The sequence below is a fragment of the Apis cerana genome, linkage group LG4 (assembly GCF_029169275.1).
Source record: "Apis cerana isolate GH-2021 linkage group LG4, AcerK_1.0, whole genome shotgun sequence".
Taxonomy (NCBI): Eukaryota; Metazoa; Arthropoda; class Insecta; order Hymenoptera; family Apidae; genus Apis; species Apis cerana.
This window is the reverse complement of record NC_083855.1, coordinates 12,583,390-12,607,681: the sequence shown is the minus strand read 5'-3', so window position 1 is coordinate 12,607,681 and position 24,292 is coordinate 12,583,390. Positions and strand designations below refer to the sequence as shown.

The following is a 24,292-nucleotide window of genomic DNA, read 5'->3' as shown; positions in this document are numbered from 1 at the left end:
CTGTTCCTCGCGTGTTACAAAAACATAAAGCTATACTCGCGATACATTCGTTAATTACCATTTTCGTTGAGGAGAGAGACCCGAGGTTTCACTCTCGGAAATGATGAGAAACGACTAGATACTTTGACGAGTTTCAATTCTTATCGATAACAGATTAAAATTTGCACGATAACATCCTTCATATCCATGATTATATTGAATCACGCGAGCTTCGTCGATGAATCGACATGTACAGGTCGTGTATCGTCCACATTTTTCCGGAGAAAGGTTCCATCGATGACGCTACAAAATGAGCTAACAAAATGCCAGACACGATAAATAATAGTTGTGTCGCAGTTCCCGTCGATCGGGAAAGAAAAATCTTCTCCTCTTTTTCCTTCCTAAACGTATCCAGCGACGACGAGGATAGATTATGCACTGTTGCCGCGATAGAAATTTCGCGTAGCGTGAACGAGCGCGACGAAAAGTTGTGAAAAGGAGACTGCGCACGTGTTTAAGTAACGTATATACGCGCGTCTACTTCTTCCCTTTCCACTCGCATAGTTATCAATTCACTGTGCCCGAGTCGCGTGCATCCCGAAGAGAACGAGGAGGAATTCAAGAAAGGAGTTAGTGTTTCGACCGGAGATGGACTTTTGTTCTCACTTTTGTTGTTGTGTTATTAAGATTATTTCAATTTCGAGCGATGAAAAGGGGGCATTGAAAAACACATTGAGGATCCCTGCGGGAATGAATGGCAACATCGTCGCATCGCTCGAAATCGTCTCTGGCCTCCTCTAAGGCTCGAAAAGTTGACGAGCCGTGTGCTCGCATCGTGTGCTATTAATGCAAATGTATATTACGAGCGTCGTCCGGCTAAGGAATGCCGTCGTCGGTCAGGGACGAGACGTTTACGCAGGGAACCACCGGCTATTCAATTTTGTCCATTGCAACTACGCGCGTGATGCGTGTAATCCCGTTCCACACAGAGATTTTTTAACGAACCAGAACGAGCGGTCGAAGTAACGAAGTAACCAAGTTGTGCAACCGGTGTGGTTGATTAAATATAATTATTGGCGCGACGTCGCCGTCGCAAGAAGAGGTGGGAATCTCTTTGAAATCGAGATGTAACGAGGGACACGTGACCAGTTTTCGGAACGCGCGATCAATATTCATTTCCTGCGGATTATTCGTCTTCGTGGCTGGCTAAATCGGGCGGAATTAATTCAATTGTGCGCGGCAATATTAAATAACTTCTAACCTCGTTAGTTGCGCGCTAAAATCGAAATCTTTGCTACTTGTAATTACGATCTTATATCTTTGTTTAATGCAACGAAGACTTGGCCTCTTTCTATAGAAGCTAAAGAAGAAACGAGGGGAAGTCTCGATCGTGTTTTCCAGGGAGAACGAAACCCTCGAGTCGTTTCTATTGACGAAGGGTGCAAAGATAAAAGAAAAAAAGAAGCAACGGTACAGAGAGAGAGAGAGGAGGAGAGAGAGGGAGAGAGAAGTAGATGAAGCTTGTCCCTGACCCGACACGGACCGGCTCGGCTCGGCTCGACTCGCCGTGATCGGAACCACCACGCACCTGCGACTGTCGCCCACGCACTTTACCTTTCACTATTACTTTCTCTATTGCGCTCTTGCATCGTCACAACCGCGTAACGAGGCTCGCTTACCTTTGCTTACTTCGAGCTGCGAAAACTCGCGATCCTCGCTTCCTCGTTCCCCCCTATTTCGCTTTGAAAGCATTATATTTAATCGCTTATTTCGATTTTACCTTCTTGGACGAGACACCCTGTGAAATTTCCACGTGCCCAACGTGTCGGGGGTGTAGTGGGTATGGTTGCATCTCAGCTGGCCCAACGAGCACAGTAAACCTCCCCCGTTCTTTCTCTTCCATCGTTTGCCCCCCCTCGAGCAAACTTTGTCCCTTTGGCCGAGAAACAACATCTCCTTCGGATCTCTGCCCACCGATTCCAAGTTTTCACCTCGACAACTCGGCCACGAGATCCCGCCGGCCTTTCGCTCCACCAGTTCCAACATTATCCCCTTTTATTTCTAAAATTATTTGGGGGAGGGGAGGTGAAATCGTGTATCGTCGATCGAGACGGATAATAATCGAAGAAAATTTGCTCGATCGACGATCGATCCTCATAGTCGTTGTCCGGGTATCCGTTTCCTCTCCGCTTTCCTTCATCCACCGGTAACTCGATTCCTTCGAAGCGCACAACACCGTGTCCACTCGATTCTCTCGTGATCGATGCAAGGCGAATCGAGACGCCGTGTCGAAACGATCGCATGGGTCTCGTTTTACCAAATTGAATTACATCTGGCCGGGGTGGTTTTAAGCCTTATGCTCGGGCACCGTGCTACAGTACGAGGGGAGAGGCGGGGAACGGACATAGCGTACGTATTTTAATTTCGCGGTGGCTGCTTCCATCTCCCCTCCATCCGCCGCTTCGATAGTTTTCGACGCGAAGACGAAAAAACGCGAATACCGCTCTTCTCTCTCTTTTCCCGCGCCTTTTCCTCCGCGATCCAACCCCTCGAGGAGAAACCAATTTACTCGAACACAACGTTTCGCACGCTCTTGGTGTCTCGACGTCGCGCGTCAACCAGAAACTGATCGATCCAATCCCCCCCGTTCTCCGACCGACCGTTCTTTCTTTCCTCTCTGTTTCACCGCGTGGGACGTCGGTGAAAAATCGCCACGGTTACCGCAATTCCTACGGCGTAAATAAACGGAATGGCGATCGAGTTGTTTCGCGTGTCGCCGCGGACAGACTGCCTGGAGACGTCGATCGTTCCACTGTCTTTCAAACTTTCCGATCGTTTCCCAGTTTTTTTACCTTCCATTTCTGTTTCGATTGAACGATTCGGTTAATAACCGGGATCGAAAATGAGGAAATTAAACTAAATTTGTCGGATTTATTTGGATGAGGAAATGGGGATAGGAGAAATGCAAAATATCGGGCCTCGCAACACGATCGAGTTGCGGCGTGAAAGGTTCGCGGTGATAATGAGCTACCGGTGTTTAGTGACATTTAGGCGAAAGATGGAAGATTAAGAATGCGGAATGTATTAGCGTACTATTATATCGAAATATAATTTACATCGTTACATTGCGTAATACATAGATGTATAATATATATAGAATGTGCATAAATAATGTGTATAATATCACATCTTTCGAGATTCGAAAGTCGTTTCCTTCTCTAATTAATTTTGTTTTTTAATATTTTGAATTCCTGTAGTGGCAAGAATTTCGTCAATCGTACGGAAAATTTATCCAAATAATAAAGTAGCAGAAATAAGCTTTCACTCGGCCAAGCTCGTTTCTAACTTGTTTCCACTCCTATCCGAAATGATCGTGTTTCATTAAATATGAAAATTCTTCGGGCAATCGATTTTACTAGTATTACAATTCTAAAAAATTAAGTAATTTGGCGTAAAATTAAAACTCAACGTTCTCTCGTCATGGAAAATGATGAAATTATTCCAGACATTGGATCTAAAATTATAATAGAAAGGTTCGTTGAACCTCGACCGAATCTTCTTGAATAATGAAATTCGAGTTTAACGATACGCTCTTTTCATTTCAAAGTTTGCATCGATCCTGCTTTCAGTTTTTTCACGAAAGAATATTGGATCGGAGGAGAGACAAAGCATAGGTATAGCTACTGTTAGAAAAAAGTCTTGCAGGACGGCAAAGAAAAAAAAGTCCTTCGTTAGGACCGCCTATCCCCGTTTCAGACGCTTTGTTGACAATTCTAACATTACATAGTAGTAGAAAAGGTATAATTCGAATATTGAAAATTACAAAAAAATTATTTTCATTTATAAAGTTACGAATAATCATTTAAGATTGAAAACTAAAATATTTTCGAAACTATTAATTATTTTGACATAATATTAATTAATTTATCTATTATAAATTAATATATATTAATATATCTGCTATAAATTAAATTATCGTTACAAATCATAATTATCTACATACGTATTATGAGAAGTAAAAAAATTTATATATTATGTACGTTGGAATTCTCCGACTTCTATGTCTACGCTAATGCATCGAGGTTTAGATACAAATCGTTTGAATTAGTGTATGTGACAAACACCATGGTAGAAACAAAAATACGTGTGAAAGTAGGCGTTTCCTTCCAAATTAACCAATCAGACTCTGCATCCTTTCCGCGAGACTTCTTTCCAGCGAACAATACATATATATATATCGGTGTTTAAGCTATTGCGAATCGTCGCAGCAGACATCTTTCCGAACTTTTTCTCTTAAACTTTTCTCATTTTCAATACTTTTCTAACTACGTACAACTTTTCCCCTAACTGTATCGCGAATAAGTAATAATAATATCCACTTATTTAATCGAGTACGAATCTTTTTCGATCGGAAAGTATATCGAAAGACTTGAACACGTAGAAAAGTGGATAATTCAATCTCCAAGAAACGGGCGAGAAAATTTGCCACCGTAACGAATCGTGTTATTCGAGCTTAGTTCAATAAAAGCAATTAGCAAAGTGGAACCGATCTCGTGATAATTCCACCATGGTTACTCGTTCCTATCGATGTAACACGAAAGGAAGAATCCGTTTTCGCGCGAAACTATCTCTCCGTCTCTCTCTCTCTCTCTCTCTCTCTCTCTCTCTCTCTCTCTCTCTCTCTCTCTCTCTCTCTCTCTCTCTCTCTCTCTCTCTCTCGCTTCTTCGCATCCAACAATCGAACTTTTCTCACGGCATTTTCCTTCATTCGCGAATCGAAAGAGAGAAATTGTCTCTCTCTCTCTTTCAAAGACTTTATGCACGCAAATTGCCATTGGGCATGCTCTTCAAACGAGTCAATCCCTTTTGTTTAAACGTCTGTTTCGCGGTCCTCGAGATTCTAACTGGATACCCACCATGTCTAAGGAGAGACAACCCGGAAAACCCTCCGGCCAAACTTTTCAAAAGCCCTCATACGCATTATTATGGAGATTCGATTCGTTGAGAGAAACACGATTTCATCTTTTCACCCTTTGTGGCCGTTTTTTCCGTTTTGTCTCTTAGTATCGGGAGATAGAATAGGGAGATAAACTGGATAATCGCATATTTCTCTCTTTTTTTTTTTTCTTTTACTTACTCGGTGGTTTCGAGGTACTGGAAGACCCGGTAAACGGGACGTCGATACATGAAGAGATGGTCCTCGACACGCTCCACCATCATCCTAAAACCACTTCATTCGAAACGGTGGGCCCACTGATCATCACCCACCACTAGTCACCGTTTTCATCGGCGCACAATCGGTTTTCTATTGTAGAACGTAAATTTCTTCTTTCACTGTCGCTTGTTCGCACTTGGTCGATTTTATCGCACCAAAAAAAAGCAGGCAACAAAAAAAAAAAAAGCAAAGCACAAATTTGTGGAGGAAGAACGGTCACATATACGGTTTAAAACGCGCGCTGGATACACGAGGCTGCTTTTCATTCGATTACTTCCTCGTTCACCACCGATGTTTCTTCCTTTTCCGTTGCATTCGCTATATCGCCACTTTCGAATCGATATTGCCGTTGGAAACACACGTACACCGGAGCTCGAAAATTTTAACCAAGTTTTAACCAAAGATTTGAACGTCCACGATTTCGTCGGTTTTAAAACCGCTCTCCTGTGTAATCATCCACCATTTCGATTCTTCTGCATTTCCTTTCTGGGGAATGGATAATCGTTTTCAAACAGGAGGAAAAGCGGAAAACTTGAACCGAGAAGAAAGGATAGCAATACGATCGCGTTTCTTCTCGATTCTCGCGTGGCTGTCTCAAAGACACCGCCTAACGATAAATCAGGGCTGTAGGGGCTGCGATTTGAATTCCGCCAAAAGCGAAACGAGGGAGCTACGTTCGATACGATCGAACTCGTTTTGAGCAACGAAGTTCGAGAAGAAGATACATCTCGCGAAAGAAACATCAGCACGATTCGTAAGGCAAGGTATGTGATCTATTTCAAGATGGACACCACCCACGTCTGTCTGCAGTCTCCGCAGAGTCGACCACCGCAGTGTTATTCCCGTTGGTACGGTAATTAACCTAAGGCGAGCTTCCTAAACGGTTTCTCCGCGTTAAACGTTCCTCACTTCAAAAGCGCGTATGTACGCGCTGTAATAGAGCGCGATGAAATAATCCAGCGAGGGAAATCGAAACGGATGGATCCAACGAAAGAAACGAGACGGGGTACAAATAAAAATAAGAAATTCTCTTCGAAACTACCTACTACGTAGATCGATAAAATTTCGACAAAACTAATACAATAAAGAAGAACGAGCGACAACGATAATAATAATCGATCTATATCGAGGAGGAAGAAGAAAGAAGGAGGAGAGAATTTTAAAGAAAATTCGTAGGGAAGCGAGATACGCGTGCTCGGCACGCAAATTCGAATCTGCGCCCGATTTTGCAAAGCGTAGCCGTGCTCTGCCCGTGTCGCTGACCGAATCAAGGTCGTGCAACCTTGACACGCCGCTTCGAAATCTTCCTCCTCTCCTCTCGTCACCCACCCACTAGTTTCTACTTGAGCCACTTCCTGCCCCATACGTGCCGATACCGCGATCCCTCCCGTTCCCCAAACACACCACGGGTTTCCACCACGCTCACTCACGACACCTCCTCACCACCACCACCCAGCTCCTTTTCCTTCTCACTACCTTTTCTCTCCCCTTCTTCCGCGTGCGAATCTCCTCTCTGCCGCGTGTCGGCACACGAACACGGCCCGAGCCAAAGCACCAAGTGCTTCTCGACGACACACACGCACGCTCTCACGCACACAGATATGCATACACATACATATACATATATATTTACGCACACACACACGCAGAAGGGGAGAAGGAAGGAAAAGCTGGTTTTCCCTGGTATAATAAACGCAGGGGGGGATAGTCGGGCTGACCTTGGCGGAAACGGAAGCGGACGCGGTCCGTGGAGGGTTACGGAAGGGAAGGGAGAAATGGAAGCACCGAAAACGAGCGCGCCTAGCAACAGCGTGTCTCGGGAGCGACGCGCGTTCTCGTCGCCGTCTCCTCCACGGTTGCGTCAGGTATACGTTTTGCCGGTTCAAGGGGAGCAGGCGCTTTGCTGGGTGCGGCAGCCTGCGCCGCGACGCCCGGCGTCCTTCCCCCGCTGCGCCTCCCCCCTCCCCCGATCCTGACACGGCTCGCAACCCCCGACACACGCGGCTCAGGGGCGAGCGTTCACCTTCTCCCTCTCTCTCTCTCTCTCTCTGCTCTTCGCTATTCTCTTTCTCTCTCCCCAAAGCCTTACCGGACGCTGCCCCTGCTGTGCTTCTACGCGTGTTATTTTGACACCGAATATACACCGTATATTATGCGTGTGTGTGTACATTTCCATCGAGACGTGAAAAAAGGGAAGTTTAATTTTCAAACGTTGGAAATGGAGATTCTCTCGGGCGGAGTTTTTTGGCTGGAACGGAAGTTTAATTCGATCTCACCTTTGCCAAACTGCGGTTTGCTTTCAGGGGGGTGGATCGCTCCCTCCCATTAACGGAATTGGTTTCCTCTCTCGGTTACAGCTTGAATTCGTTTCCTCTTATCGGAGAAATCTAGAACGGAGGCGTGCTTAGAGGGAAGCGTAAGAACGCGACCTTGGAGGGGAGGGGGAGGGGGAAGGAACAGCGGGAAATAATAACCGCAGCCACGCGCAATTAGACCGCAATGTCCGCGTATTTGAACGTAACCGATCCCAACGAAGAGGACGATTACGGAGCAGTATAACATAACCTCTCTTCGGAATATAATTCGAAGGTTAAAAAAGAAGCGTTTGAAATACTTTTGCTATCGTGTTCGATTGTTACTCCTCCTTTTCTAGTAGTCAGTCATCTCGTCTGAAATTAAGTCCAGGAAAGGCGATTTAATACAGCTCGGCGTATCAACGACAACGCGGAGGCGCACGTTGGAACGAGTAAGCGTAGAGGCGTTCGATTCGTCGTCCCTGATAGCTGAACAACCCTCGAGAACCGGTAGCCGGAATAGCCGCAACCCCGTTCGAGCCTATATACATGTATATACCGCATACACAACCCTCCCGCCACATCCTGTGACTACGAATGGAATATTCACTGCACAGCTCCCCTCTCACAGGTCGCAGACCTCTATCCGCAACCTCTTGAAAATTTTCGCCTATCTTTATACGCGGCTCGTGCACGATATAATATCGATTGGGCACAGCTTTGAATGAGAACGTTGCTGTAATATACGTAATTATAAATTCGATGATGAGATCAGTTTTTTCATTTAATAATGACATTCCTCTCAGAATCTCATTGTTTCTGCTCGGGGATTTTGTTCGTCAGTGCGAGTGAGTAATTGGGAATCGATATTCTTTTCTTTATTCTTAATTTGATTCTTCGAGGCTCGATATTCCAATAATCATTACTTTGGAAAATTTCAGATAGAGGTTTTTTTTCTTTCGAAAAATTAGACCGATCTCGCCAACAAAATGCTTCGTGATATTCTTCTTTGCTGTTAATTTGACTTTTCAGAAGAGCTCGTGATAATTCCAACGATCGATTAATTTCGAGGCAAATTTCTTTTCTTTCGGAAAATTAGATTCGAATAAACGAAATGTCGACGAGGATGCCGAAAATAACGGAGAAGAGTGTAAAGCTGTATCTACTTTCCCTAATTTGATTCATCCGTCGATCGGCGAATTATTATCGAAATAATAAGTAAATACATATAAATGCGTGATAAGAAGTAGGGCGTATGTGGAGCATTCGGTCGAGAAACGAGAACGAGAAATTACGCGTTCGAGATAAATTGGCGGCGAGGGGGGGATGCGCGATCGATGCTTTTTCCCTTCTTTGCTCGATCGATCGCTGGAAAATTAAAGTCTCCGCTCTGTAACGACGAACGACGACGACGAGACGGAAAGATTTCGATATTCACCCGATATATACACCAGAATTCCCGGCACGTAGCTAATCTTGACGCGTCTGCATCGACAAGCTCGATTTCGAATAATACAAGGGAGAAAAATGATATCGCCGTTCGTCGATTTTTCTCCCTTTCCCCCTTCTCTCTCTCAAAGTTTCCATTTTCAAAACGTTGATCCACGTTGATCGAATATTTCATTGCCCGTCTGAAACACCGTGTTCGGGACAGCTTCATCAACCCCGATTCCCGTTCATCCTGTTATTTTGCTCCGCTGAAATACGCGAAATACTCCCCCTCCCGTCGAAAAGGGAGATTCCCTCTATATGTATACACCTCGAATGCAAATTAGTGTGCGAATGGAAAGAGCGCGCGCTATTTTCCACGCGTCCCTCTTTTCAACCTCTTTTCATCCTGTTCTGTCCATTCGTTTCCTTCTCTTCGTAGAGAAGGCCGCGTGAGAATGTTGAATTATCGATCCACGGCCAGACCGAAGGTCTATCGTTGCTGACAGCTGCCGCTAACTAACGAGTAAGAGAGAGAGAGAAAGAGAAGAAGTAAAAAAAGAAAAAAATGCGAATAAACGAATCCTTCTTCCAAGATATTACACATATATATATATGTATGTATTTTTTCGAACGTTGTGTTTTACCATTGTCGAGTTTCCCTTCCCTTCCAAGTGCGTGTATTTTCGCAAAAGTATTTTCTCAGTAATTACACGGTTCGGTGCATGAGAGACGGCCTTGAACTCTGTACTATACGCAAGCACGCACAGGCATACGTGGTTATACGCGTCATCCGGTTCGCGACCGACAATGAGCATCATCCCTTATCATCCGCTTATCACCAACGTTTTTCCCATCGACTCGTTTCGTTCGTTTCGTTGTTACGTATGTCGCACGAAGCGGACAGATAACAGCCACGTGGACGTGAGAATTTACACGAGACGTTATCCCTTCGAATTATGTGTATTTCGTATTCCCATTTCCGTTCCAGTTGCCATTTATTTAAATTATTTCTTTGCGCGCGATAAAATCAAACGTGTCGGAACGAGCACAGAAATAAAGATCAAAAAAAGATTTATTAATTACAAAACGTGTTAGAACACGCGATTGATTTAATATCGTCGATTTGAATTACCATTGGTTGTAATTGGATATACGCCTCGGTTTCATAAATCGTATAACTGTACATATAAATAGACGATCTCGCAAACTTATCGAATTCACAAGTATTTTATAAAATTTAAAACAAAAAAAAAAGTTGGATATTTCCTCGATACAGATTTTTAAATTTGAAGAATGCAACGAGTAAGTACTCTCTCTCTCTCTCTCGTAAACTAAATTTTAAAGAGACGAAAAATTATGAGGACGTGAATCAACGAGTTAATTCACGTCGACGCTCTCTCCTTTTCGCACGGCTCGATAGAACGTATGATAAATGCGGCGCTCGTGTATCGAGCAACGGCAAAAGCGGCCCTCTGCCTTCCGAACAAAACGAGCCGAGGAATAAATAAAATGCCGATAGGTTCGCGCCGCGTTACGATTCACGCGAACAAAAGTATCTCCAAGTTCATCGAACCAACCACTCGCGTGCGATAGGCGGAACAATGGGCGTCGAGCAATTGGTTCGGATGCGTTTCGTCCTGCTCGAAACGTACGACACCGGTTCCACGCATCGTTACTTTCACACGCGCGCACATTCGAACGGCGGACTACTGACTTACGCGCACATTCGATCGCGATGTATCACGTCGATCTACGAATTAACGGTTCGAGTAAGAGGATAATGAAGAAGCGAGACGATTCATCGGACGAGGATTAATTGCGAGAGGGGCTTCGATGACAATCGTTGGTTTTGAAGCTACAAACTTGTAGGGTATCTATAGGGGAAAAGAAGGAATGTATAATTTAATTAATCCCCTCTTGAGAAAACATTGGTGCACACGTAGTTCAGCTTTTTTAAGCCTTAGCTTTTCTTTTAAGTTAAAATTATTCCGAGTGAAAAACTCGATAATATTTTATTTAAAAGAAAACTCGAGTTCCAACAGTACGTACACGTACAATTTCGAGGTTAGGTTACCCTTACGTTAATATTACGGCTACTCTTTCCTCGAGAATTTTACCTAATTTGCGAGTTAAGAAAACACGAAACGACCATTATAAGTAAATTGCTCGATCGGAGAACGATATGCAGTGGCCATAAACGACGATGCGGATGGCGTATCGCGACACTTCCTGTCCCTGGTTGCGGACGCGTTCCAACCAATACTATATACACGCGAGGAATACGTAGTCGCGTGATGGAGGTGCATAGCGGTGGTTTTGAAAAAAGGTGTACGTGCCATCTCGCAGCTGCGCCCTTAATAATTATGCGGCGAGCATATTTGCCGAGTGACGACGGTGGTCCAACATGGCGGTGAGCATAGTGCGCTTACTCCTATTTCCTTTTTCGACGGCTATTGACAGGTGATTCAACGGATGGAACATCGGCAATTGTTCCTCCTTCGTGAACGTGCGCTGCCTCGTTCCTCGACGACGCGCAACGAGAAAAGGGTAGCGAGAGAAAAAATCACGTGACGAATATATGGAAACCGAAGTCGAGTATTTTCACTTTTGTCACGGATTTAGATTTAATTTCGCGGTTGCCAATTACCACCAGAAGAAAAAATCTATGATATTCAAAATGTCATGGAACTTTATCTTTCGTTTCCTTTCTTGCTACGGATTAGATTTAGTAAATATAAAACGATATAAAAACAGCAATAGATCGGTCTTATAAGTAAATATTATTCATATAAATATGCATCGTGTGCTTTGAAAAGAGATCCTGTGAAACGCAGATCTATATCACGCGATTCGAAATAAAATATGATTATAGATGTAAACCAGTTCGTTTTTATAACGAGCATAATCGATACGAAATATTCTATATTTCGTGTATATTCTATTTTCTATAAATCGATGTCTTCGTTGCTTATAAGTGATTGCGCATGGTCACGAGCGAGCGAGTTAGCGGATTCGTCAGTGCGTGAACATGCGCAGATCTATACTATACCTATCTTTTCAAGATAGATACGCAGAAGCACAGGAACGAGCATAGAGACAAGAAGCTCGTGTATATAAATAGCTAGTTAGGGTCGATGGACAAGCTAAAGAGGCGAATGCGAATCGCAAGGATTCATTCACCTGCACCGATCGCCAATCTTCGTGAAGGAAAAATGTATCTCCTTCACCGAATTCCTGGTATATACGGTGTCATTTCAGTCATTTCAGTAAAGAGTGTGTGTGAATTCAATGTGGAAAGAGAGTGTGGATTGTTCGAAATCAAGACGGAACGAAGAATAACAAACTATGAAACGAGAAGTGAAAATCTAATATTTGAGTATAAATAATTCGAATTCGATGATCTTTAATCTATAAGCTTCGACTTTTAGTCATCGATGAATCAAAAATGATTCGAAGACAAAATTTCGAATTGATCGAATACCAAAAATATGCGCAATCGAATCATAAAATGTGTTTATTTCGGTAAAAACTCTGTTTGGTTAGTACTTTTTCTTTTTTTTCTTTTTTTTTTTTGGTACTTAATGCGCTTCATGAGTCATTTTTCCGAGAGATGGATGAGCTAAAGCGAAATAACTTTGATATAACGAATGGAACACGTGAGAAGAAATCTTAAATTCCGTGACATTTTCGCCAATCGTATTCTTCTTTTTCTTTTCCCCATTTCGTTCCAGTGATGCGACAGATTGAACGAAACAAGTCGAGAAGTCGTTCAATCCAAGTCGAATCGATTAATCGATTAATTTCATCATTCAACCATATCTTGAATTCCCGTTACACGTTTATGCATAATCTATGAAAATTGATCGGTAAATTATAGATACGAAAAAATTATAGATACATTAATCATCGATCGAAAGATCTTACGATTTTACTTTTTCAATTGTGTTTTAACGCGTGAAAAGCCAAGTGACGACGAAGTTCTATACACGTGTCGCGAAGAGATATTCATTCTATCGAATATATACGTATATACGTGGACGTTGGCGAACGTGCATTGTGCCTGGGTGAAATGCGAGCAAATAAATAGTTGGATGCCGTGGTGGCGAAAGTTTCGCGTGACAGAAAGCTCAGATAAGGCTACGAGGAAGCAGCGTTTATCGAAGATCAGACGACAGACGACATATATATATATATATATATATATACCGCCACGCGAGTAGGTCATGAGTAGATTGTGAACATAGCGGAAAAATTAGCGCTGTTTCGTCGAGAAAAAATTAAGTAGAAATTGAATTTTTGTTGATCTTCAAAGAAAATCAAAATATCTTTTAATAAAATTAACAGAATTTGTAATGGAATTACGATAACAAAATTGATGATCTCTTTATAAGAACGAAACAATGACGAATAATTGCATCTTCTCGTTGGAATGACGAAGGCGTGACAACGTTCGTATTGCTTCACGTCGAATTAACGCCACTTTACGCGGTTTCCAGCGGCACCGAAGTGGGCATAAAGAGACGGTAAAAATACGACGATTATTTTCGGAACGAGTCATGGAACCCGGTTGCTGCACCAATCAAGAACTTCTGGCTCTGGCGAAGCTGCTTCAACTATACACATGGTAACCATAACGCTATTAATTTTCAACAGTTTTTTCTTCGACATACTTATATATAGTTTGCCATGGTTTTTCATCTATATTTTTTCCATCGTTACGCACAATCTTTCCGAAATTACACTTCGATCGACACTTGACCGATTCTCGCGACCTCATTGCAAACCCCGTCGATTTCCATGTCAAGATCGCGTCCACGAAAATGGATGATCGTCTTTTACCTTGGACGATCACAATCAACGCAAATAATCACATCAACACATTACACCACTGCTTATCGAACCTTCGTAAGACGTTCCGCGTAATCGGTAGCACGTTTCGACGCGAAATCGCGCGACAGTCGATCGACATCCGTCGTCTTGATAAGTCGATCACGTCGAGCTAAATGGCGTGGAACGAAACATCGTATAATAATAAAACCAAAAGAAAAAAAAATGAAACGAAACACGATGAAGAATGAAAAATGGGGTGTGGACCCCGTTTGGTGTAACTTTCGCCTCTTCGATGCAAACAGCCTTGCGGCAAACCAGCAACTGTCTCTTCTCTATGAGAAGCTACCGTGTCTCTCTCGAATACGACACGCGCACGCACTTCATCCTTCGTCTCTCTCTCTCTCTCTCTCCTTCTCTGTCACTCTCTTCCATTCGTTCCCTTGCACTCGCGCGCAACAGACTTTTCTTCCTTCTCGCTCTCGCACCACCATGCGTCATTCTCTTTCTTCACTGACTACACATTTCGTTCTCTTGTTCACGAACTTCACGCCTCCATCTTTCTTTCTCTCTCCGGTAAACAAGCGAGTTCACCTTTTTTTTTCTTTTACTTTAGGGTCGCTTGATCATTTGTTCATCCATGAACGAAGAAAGTGTGCGTGAACGACAGATCCTTGAATATCGCAGCGGTAGCCCGACTTCGACTTCGATCTGATCATATTTTCCTCGTCAGGTGTTGGCCTAACGACCTCGCATATACCTAACCTAATTTATCTTTTCTGTTTTTTTATCATTAATTAATCACGAATTTTATCACGCTTTGTAAACAACGTGTCAATAATTTTTCACGATGTCTTCGAACAACTATTACGAAAAATTGCTTAAAACAATCGATTGAAATACTTTTGGCAAGTAAGACAACATGGTTTACGTAACCCATGGAATATGGTCAATAATTGAAGTTGAGAATCGAGGTAAAATCAGAGAACTGCTTTCGTTGCGAATAATTAATATCGATCGCGGTTCAATCCGCGAATGTTTGATGTTTGTTCAAGTTGGTGATCCCATATATTATTGAGTGTAAAATGAAAAACTTTTTCAAAACTTCGACTCGGATACACGATAAATGCTATTGTTATCCGAATCTGAAAGGGGGCGCTTTTTTACGAGCGGTCAAATAATGTCAAGTAATTCGTACATACTACTACTAGATGTTATATTTACATTTATGCGTATGAATTTCACAACTTCTTTTTTACAGATGAAAAAGATATTTTTTACAATTACTAAATTTGATTTCAACTTGAATACTTGATTCTTTGAAAAATGACTAGTAATTTAAAATTAATAATTCAATAATCGAAATTTTTCATCTCGATCTTTAATAATTTTAACCTTTTCATAACCTATATATATCATAGCAAATTGAAATATTTTTTTCGACTTTCTAAGAGATATTCATTTAACTTTGAATTTTCAATGTCACGTTACTTTACCTTACTTAAAGACAGCACAAAGAAAAAAGACTATTGTTCGCAAAAGTTTGTTCCACAGTATTCGTATGTATGCATATTACGCATGTATACAGATACTTATGTATGCATATAGAAGTTTAAAATGGTGCAATTTCCATAGTGAGAGGATTCTTTGGAACGATGGAAATACAAGAGAGTGACGTATAAAAAGAAATTAGAAAGAAGCACACTTGTGCGTGCATCTACACACAAGGATGATGGGCCGAAGGAACAAAAGATAAGAGAAGAAAAACAATGTGCTTTCTAACGGGCTAATGTCGTAGTACATATAAAGTAGAGTATGGAAACTTGGCTGTGTTTTCACTCCGCGACTTGAACGATCAGCAAATATCTCTCGGCAAACATTTCCTTTTTAACACATCATATTCTTTCGTAGAAGCAACGATTTATGCTCGTGCATTTCTTTCAACGTTACGTTTATTTTGATCGCAAAAATCTCTAACAAGTAGCAAAGTTGGCGCATGCTATTAGTACATGCGCACACTTAACCTAACCTAACCTAATTTGCACATAGTTATTCGCGAATAATAATAGATATCGTACGATTCGATTTCCGGGATAAAAGTCTGACATTCACATCCGTTTATAATAATTATAATAGCAACAAGAAAGAGGAAACCGAGTCATCGAAATTTATGATTCGTGTCTTGCCTTATCCTGATCATAAACGGAAGGAATCGTAAACCAAGCGAGACCGAAACTGCATAGAAATCGTACATCTGAGAAAAGATACCGGTAGAGTCACGTTCGTCTCATAAAATCGACCCACGTCGCGGTGCTTAGCACAGCCACACCACAGTGTGCTCTTCTAAACGAGAGAAGACGAATCAATTGAAATTCATTAAAGTTCAACCACAAACCGAGATCTCGCGTATATGAACCGAGGATCGGACAGAGGGCGCTCGTAGTTCCATCAATCGGCTATATTATTCGAACAGAAATTGTTAATTCCGTAACAATGAACGTCGCGTACCAGTGTTAATTTTTATCTCGTGCAATAAGGTTCTCGACACTTGAGGATGGTTGAGTCACCACGTATAAGACATCTTCTACGATAAGTATATACATATACATATACATATATATATATGTGTAACGATAGTAACGAAACAGAGAAAGAAAGGCAGAAAGATTTCACGCGGTCAGCGTCAATATGTGGCATTAAACATGCTGAAAAAGGATGTTAAAGGATAATGGGGATAATGTCGAAAGACGTGGATGAGGCAAAGCGAGCTAGTCGTTTCTCACGTGGTTGCTTACAATGGCTAATAGGTACGTACACATATATGTGCGCATATGTAGATTCGTGTGTACAATCAGGGAAGAAGAAAACCAGGAACCAGACGGCTGTCTGGCCGCTTTGCGCCGCTTGTTCCACGGGAAAACTTTACTAATGAAAGTAGCGTAATTGGTCGGTAACTAAATCATGTTGTATGGTCAAAATCACGATTCTCTAATTTTCGTTTAAATTACCTCGATAAGCAGACTTTCGAGAATGTTAACTTACTTCATCGCGAATGCACGACCATCATGCGTTATTATTCTAATTCGTTGAAATTGGAATAGAAATCAAATAACATCGAATTGAATTTAAATTTTGCAATTAACTTCAACATGAGAAATATACATATAGGAAGATATAGAATAAAGAGTTAAAAATTAGAAGTAAAAAAAGAAAAAATTAGCGGAAAGAGGAAGAAGAAGGAAAAAAGAGGAACAACTGTTCGATAAAGAAGACTGAAAAATGATGTGTAGGCTGTACGTCTGAGTAGCCACAGACGTTATTTGTCTAGCTTTTACGCTTCAATGGAAGGAATCTTAGTGAGGAGAATTTCGTGCTGCTCTTTTTGAATTTTAAAAATAGAAAATTGAAAAAAGTAGAAAATAAAAAAATAATCGAAACATCGATACTCGGATGATAGAACGATTAGTATACCGATAAGTAGATAAATCTAAACGAGGTTAACACACATGCATACGCATATAAGAATACACGAGCACGTATGTACAATAGGTCTGATTAACGAGGCCTGTAATTAATTGCTCTTCTATCTCACAAACTCTACCGGAAAAGAGAAACGCGAATCCTTGGTATTTTTATCGGCAAGTAGCGTTAATTACCGTGGTAAAATTACCGATATCATCTTGATAATCCAGTTAAAACATTACCGACTGTAAAATTATTTCCACCGGAAGCTCGATTCGTCGTGCGTGCGATTTCCACCATTTTTTTTATCCCAACTGAACTTTTACATTGAAATATGACTCTTGAATTTTTTCTAATTCATTTTTACTTACTTGTTCGAAATCTGAAGAGAAAAAAAAACAGTGAAAAAGAAACACGAGAGAATAAACCTAGCCGACTTATCTATCAACAGAGGTAAAGGACTAGCTGATAAGATAACGTATCGCGAAGGATAAACAGTGGCTCATGACAATAGTAGTCGTGCATCCCGAAGCTTCCGGTTTCGCCCATGAAAATAAAGCATCCCGTAATGTGAGATAACGACACACATTTTCGTAGATGTGGTTTTATCGCTTTGCTTATTAAATTAAAAAAAAAAAAATAAAAAAGAGGAAGGAAAAAAAAAATCGAGGAAGAAGAAAATCTAGCGTACGTCCTCGACGTCACGATTAATTAAGGACAGAATCGCGTGACCGGAAACGAATGAGAACCGTACCGAGTGAACTATGTAAGCATAATCCCTCTGTTTCCATTTTGCACCACGATCCCGTAACGTTCTAGACCGAGAAAAAAAAGATTTAGGAATATCGATTATTGCGTGTAACTAACAATTTCAGTCGAATCAAAGGTATATATAAAAAAAAAAAAAACGAAAGCGAAAGCGAAGCGTGGCGAGTATCGAAATAGGCGTGAATTAATTTCGATTACTTTCGATCACGTAGGAGGATTCTATTCGAGTGGAAAAAATGGCAGGATGACGTGAAACGTTTGAAAGAAACCATCAAATTTCGATTATGCGTGCCCAAAAACAGATACTTACATACACACACACACATATATATATATATATAAGCAAAAGAATCGATGAGTTATCGCATAAGAAAAATTTGCTGAACGCGTAACATTTTGCAGGTTATTTCTTATACGAGTCGAGAACCAAGTGAGAAGAGGAGTACGAGACCACGATAGAAATTGCGCTCGATAAAACACGCTTCCTATTATTTTTGTGTTTCTTTAAACGGCCGTCAAAAGAATTTTTATTACGACACAATGCGCCACTCGAAGAGAAATTTATCTCTCTTGTGTACCGGTTGAATGCTCGTAGACGGTGCATTTCGGTCCGTTTATGAGCACAGAATGGGATTTACATACACATGCAGAGACACGCGAGATCCCGCCACCCCTATTTAATTCCATATTACCCTTCCTGAAAGGAACAAAAAGAAAAGAGAGAGAGAGAAAAAAAAAAAGAACGGATGTGAGATCCGGTTCGAGGTCGATTTACGTGTTCAAGACTCGAGAGCGTGTGACATGACCATTAAAACACAATAGATTATTTCGAATCGAGGGAACTTTTATATATGTGATTAATTTCATGAAAATGCACGTGAGAATTTGTAATTGACTTCCTTAGTTTTGTCAAAAAGCAAATAGTCAATCCGTTGTCAACTTCGATATGTAATCAAAATCTATTTTTATCATAAAAGATCGTACAATTACGATATATGTATATTATATATACGCAATATGTAAAAAGATACAATTCTCTCTTCGCTCGATATTTAATCGCGATGAATGCAATAGAGCATGATAGATAATATATATTTATAGTTGTAATAATAAGTAAAATAAAAATAAATCCTCATTGCAGTGTAATATTTTAATTTTTATATAGAGTATTCGATAAACAATTTCAACGTCGATACTATTGTCTATAGAAATATATCCATCAAAATATTACATCATTTTTAAGTAGATATAATAGATATACGTAATATATTATATATTCTCTTATATGAGAAATTCCAATAAATTGTACGTATACTATATATATATGTATGTATATATGTGTGTGTGTATATAACAGCGATGACGATACGTGCCAATTGGAAGTGCAAAAGTAATCTGTAGGTCAACTTGCTAGGAAATTCATTTAATAAAGAAGAACGAGACAAGGTGCCGTTACGATTGATCGAGGACGACTTCTCGATTGCTGCTTTCATTTGTATTGAGCGCAGCCTAACTCGACGATCCAATAATCGATAGATTCATATAAAATTTTTTTTTTCACTGTCAAACATTTTGCTTCTCTTTTTATTTTATTTTTGAGTTTGATGAAAAAGAATTTTCGCTAAAATGAATTGTAGATAACGAAGTTATATACCATATATAATATAATATAATTTTACTTTTGATTAAATTTATCTCATATAATGGATTATCGAACAATGATTATGTAATATCTTCGAGAACGAAATCGATAGATATTGTTTTTACAATTCTCTTTCCCAATAAAATTCTTAAGGCAATAAGCAAATGAAGGATGACAATACCATTTCTTTTTCCTCTCAAAAAACAGATTCGCGTAAAAATAAAAGTAAAAACGATACAATGCACAAGAACCGCAAATTTGTAAATATAAAAAGAACAATCGCGACGAGTATACGATTGTGAAGTAAAAAAAAATGATCGATAAATTTAATTACATGCATCATTCATTCTTTCTCCGACTGCTGAAATTCTTAACTTGGTATCATCATCACAAAATCGTCAAATCGTTGATACAAAGATAAATGATAAGATAATAAAAGATGGATGAAAGATCGGTAAATATATCGAGAGATCTGGATTATGATTAACAATATGTTTGCAGTTATATATCATTTATATCAAACAATTTTTCTACTCTGCAATTATAATTTTATGAAAACATGCGATTTTGAGCGTTATAAAAATTCCCATCTCAAAATATTTAGTTAAAATATTATGAGTATCCGTTTGTCATAGGTTCGATTTAATGATTTTTTAATTCGACATACAATATTGATATTTTGATATTCATGTATTCCTCGTTATTATAATTAATAAATTATAACAATTAATATTCTTTTTTCTTCTCGTATAAAAATAAAAAACTAAAATATATTAAAACAGATTATGATTCGGTGAGATTAAAGTATGACCTATATTTATTATATTTTCTATATATGTAATTAAACGTTCGAATGAAAGTTTACCAATATCGAAAAATCAAAAATAAAGATAAATAGAAGATGATACGATGTATTCGATAGATTATATGCATAGATTAAAGATAACTTCCAGAAGATACATAGGATAGTAAGATACATGGAAGAAGGAAAACCTTTCTCTCACATAATGATTATTCAAGGCATTCCATGTGTCATCCGACAACAGCATCATTTTATGTAACACGATTCGTGTAATCGTGATCCTTTTTCGCCGGTGTAACTAACACACAGGGAGGCTCAAAGATGGCCACTTCTGTCTTTCGCTTATCAAAGTTTTCCACACGTTATTTAACTGACTATACTTCATTTCTATTACGATCTTTTAATTGTCCGATCAAAAATAAAATAAGGATTAATTATCGGTACTTACGATAACGACGAATCCCGTAATATTCCAGTGATCCGCTTCGGAAGCACTTCTGTATCAAAGACAAATCCACCACCTGATCTCAAATTTTCGAGATCGAGAAGCTCGTTTCACTAATTGGATCAACTTTACACTCAATTGTTTTAACGAAAAATAGACAGATGCTTGGCATACGATTCAAAAATCAACAAAAACACTGTGTCGGAAGAGAAATCGTAAATAATACGCGAAGCACACGACTCATCCGTAAATTCGATCGGTTTCGATCAGTTGTCGTAAACACTGGCCGCCATATTCCTTCAGCACCTGTCAATATCAGCGAATATTACTGCCATCTTGCGGCAATTGTATCGATGTAAATATTAACGCCATCTATCAGTATTCATACATAATATCGTTTCAATTTAAATTATTTATCTACTGTCGCTTATTTTAATAATTATTTTATCGACGTAAAAAATATTGTTGAATAATTACATTATTTTTTACCTAAAAATATCCATATATAGTTTATTATTGACATTTGAAGCATGTATATTAATATCGATACAAAAAGGATTGTCAAATGTTTGATTGAATAAATAAAAGTATACAATGATAAGATAATTATGGTATAAACAATCACATGTCAGAAAGAGGGATATACGTACATATAATAATTAAATATGTACTTTCTTATAATAATTGGAATATAAATGCATTTTGGAACTATTCGTGTTACGTAGTATTAGCGATAAATGATGAAAGGATGATATGATAATTAAGAATAATACTAAAATAAATAAAAATGAATTAATCAGCGAGTAATGTGCGAAGATGTCAAACGAACACAAACGCATGATTTAACGTCGCGAAATTCCTATTATAAATGTAAAATATATATATCGTGCAAGAATCCATCATTTTCAATTAAAAAATACGAAATAAATATAAAAATTTGATAATTCATGGATACTTGCGCGTACGATAAGGGCTGTCATGCGTACTGTGAAAATCACTTGTTGTCTACGAACTACAACGTTGTTCAAATGAGCAATTTAAGAGCAATTTAATTCAATTTCGATCGAATAATTTTTCTCTCGAAAAGAGAGAATGGTACTAAAATTCCGTTTCAAAAAAGAACAGATATAAAAATTACTCAAAATTTGATTCGATTATATAAAATAATATCGATCATTTTTAAGAAAATATTTTTTTGGAGAGAAAAAATGATAGAGAAGGAGACAACAAAAATGCAAATAGATCGAATTTCATGAAACTAATACAAATAGTTCTTAGGTTCTTCAGTTGGTTGACCGCATACGCCATGATACTTCTTCGTGACTATGCTTCGACTGCGACAGTTTTCGATTTCCAGAAAACATTCATTGCTGTAAGTCATACCATCGGTACCGCAAACAGGGTCATAATAGGGTGGGCAAATTTTTTGACAACCACGGAATAAAAAGCCTTGTACGCATCTCTTCATGGGCACTACATACACGTGTTTCCTAAAATGGAACATTTGATTATCATTACTGAATACATTAAATATTTCATTTACTTAATCGATCAAAAACGCAATTATTGCTTACCCACAATTGTCCCTTTTCATCTCACATTCGTTACGATAAAGTTTGTTATCGGAACCACAAACAAATTGGCGTTCTCCGCTACAGATCTGGTTGCAAAGCGCGGTAGTACGACAATGTTGCGCTGGCACTTGAACCACCCTCTGACCGCATGTCTCGCGTCGTAGATGGCAAAGAGATCTAAAAATATACGAGTATGATTTATAAATGTGATTAATACTAAAAATTAACATCGAAGAAAAATATTTATCAAAAAAATAGAATGAAAATGATAGACAGCGAAAAAAAGAAAGTTCAATTTTTCTTTTTTTTTTTTGTAATGAGTAAAATAATTTGGGATTCGCAATTTCCTAAAGAAAATTGTCTTGAAGCAGCAAATGGCCTGGAATTTAAATAACATTCTTAATCACCGATAAACGTTGCCATCGCTTCCACAAACTGGTTCCTCGGGTACCTCGCTGCAATCTTCAGGGCACTGTTCGGTTTCTTTCAAGGTCGTACATTCTCCAACGTGAGCCAATTGAATGCCCTTCCTGAAAGACAATACGATAACAACGTGTCAAGAATCAACGATTAATCTACAATTATGTATCTTTGAATGGATCTTCTTTGAGAAATGATTATCTCTTACGACTTACAAGCATACTGCCACGTTTAAGTGACATTGATTCGGATACGTGTTCGCGTCGCTTCCGCAAACTGGATCCACATCGTTTCCACACCTTTGCTGCTGTTTCGTGCACTTAGTCAAACGGCTTTTACATTTTTCAAAATCTACCACTGTCACCTTCCTTCTTGCTTGCCTGAGAAATGAAACGTAACACAGAAAATTAAATAACGAAATTATAAACAGTCCACGAGATAATATTTAATTAAAATTGGCCACTAACCCGCAATTAAGCATTTGCATCTCACATTCGTTCCTATATATACTCCCGTCTGATCCACAGGTTGGCACTTCTGGCTCGTTTTTGCAATCCAAGGGACAAGCGTTAGTTTGGCCGCCAGATGTCCGCTCGAGCGACACGCAATATGACATCGGCACCTCGAACACGTGTTTGCTGAACGATCGATCAGGTATAAAAAAAAAAAAAAACGAATAGTTTTGGCTTGCCGCCTTAATTTAATCAAGGATCGTGTTTCTTACCCGCAATTCTTTGCTCGCATTTTACAGGTATTCGAATAAAGGATTCCATCGCTACCGCAGGCTGGCTTGGCACCGCGCCAACACGATTCACGACAATGCCTCGTGGTCTGACAATGCTTCTTGTTCGTACGTACAACGCCTTGTCTGATAGAAAAAGAACAAGAATCAAAACCGTACCGATCGATCACTTATCTTGGCAGAGACGATAAAGAAGGCGGCGTAAAGAGACGTACCCGCAGGTGAGTAACTTCATTTGACACGTGGATTTGTAAACGTTGCCATCGCTTCCGCAGATGGGCCCGTCGAGCGGTGCAAAATCACACGAGACAGGACAGTTTTCCCTGTGCGCCGAGATGTTGTTGCAAGGGCCCAGATGCGACAATTCGATACCGACTCTGCAGATCTCCACTCTGAGCATACACTTGTTCAAATAGGTACGGCCGTCCGTTCCGCATACGGGATCCTGATCGCCGGGGCATCGATGCTCGCACTTGCTTCCGGACGATCTTAAACAAGCGGTCTTCTCCGTCGCCATGGTCACGCCTGCGTAATTCGTTCAGTGTCGATAATTATCGCTGCCTTCGCGTCACATGCGTCTACTCTTAAATAGTATCCCAGAGATGAGAATTTGAAACGCGTAAGAAACGCGGCGGACGTTGTAAACGAAGGTGAACGAGCAAGCAACGTACCGCGCCGTCCAATCATAATT

At 39.9% G+C, this 24,292-nt stretch overlaps 2 protein-coding genes and 1 long non-coding RNA gene across 13 annotated transcripts in view; 1 reads left to right on the top strand and 2 right to left on the bottom strand.

Annotated features, from left to right (window-relative positions):
- The window catches only part of LOC108000830 (focal adhesion kinase 1), a 31,529-nt gene extending 10,333 nt beyond the window's left edge, over window positions 1–21,196 (bottom strand). For 2 of the 10 annotated variants that reach the window (XM_062074464.1, XM_062074465.1), the window contains exon 1: window positions 1,760–3,946. In XM_062074464.1, coding sequence (XP_061930448.1) covers window positions 1,760–2,025 — 266 coding nt within the window. In that variant the 5' untranslated portion in view covers window positions 2,026–3,946. Of the gene's footprint in view, window positions 1–58; window positions 1,661–1,759; window positions 3,947–5,116; window positions 9,062–13,281; window positions 13,421–13,589; window positions 14,370–20,868 lie in introns of those variants that run through there. The other 8 variants (XM_062074466.1, XM_062074467.1, XM_062074470.1 and 5 more) reach the window with 8 other exon arrangements.
- On the top strand, window positions 11,994–21,653 carry LOC114577923 (uncharacterized). The gene is made up of 2 exons (XR_003698398.2): window positions 11,994–13,543; window positions 14,363–21,653. It is a non-coding gene; the product is annotated as an uncharacterized LOC114577923 (long non-coding RNA).
- The window catches only part of LOC108000879 (agrin), a 17,126-nt gene continuing 14,180 nt past the window's right edge, over window positions 21,347–24,292 (bottom strand). Inside the window, exons 3-9 of one of the 2 annotated variants that reach the window (XM_017061560.3) lie at window positions 23,817–24,126; window positions 23,584–23,727; window positions 23,327–23,497; window positions 23,075–23,239; window positions 22,847–22,969; window positions 22,440–22,616; window positions 21,347–22,355 (exon numbers count right to left, since the gene is read on the bottom strand). In XM_017061560.3, the coding sequence (XP_016917049.1) occupies window positions 22,124–22,355; window positions 22,440–22,616; window positions 22,847–22,969; window positions 23,075–23,239; window positions 23,327–23,497; window positions 23,584–23,727; window positions 23,817–24,126 (1,322 nt within the window). In that variant the 3' untranslated portion in view covers window positions 21,347–22,123. Of the gene's footprint in view, window positions 22,356–22,439; window positions 22,617–22,846; window positions 22,970–23,074; window positions 23,240–23,326; window positions 23,498–23,583; window positions 23,728–23,816; window positions 24,185–24,292 lie in introns of both variants that reach the window. The other variant, XM_062074477.1, reaches the window with a different exon arrangement.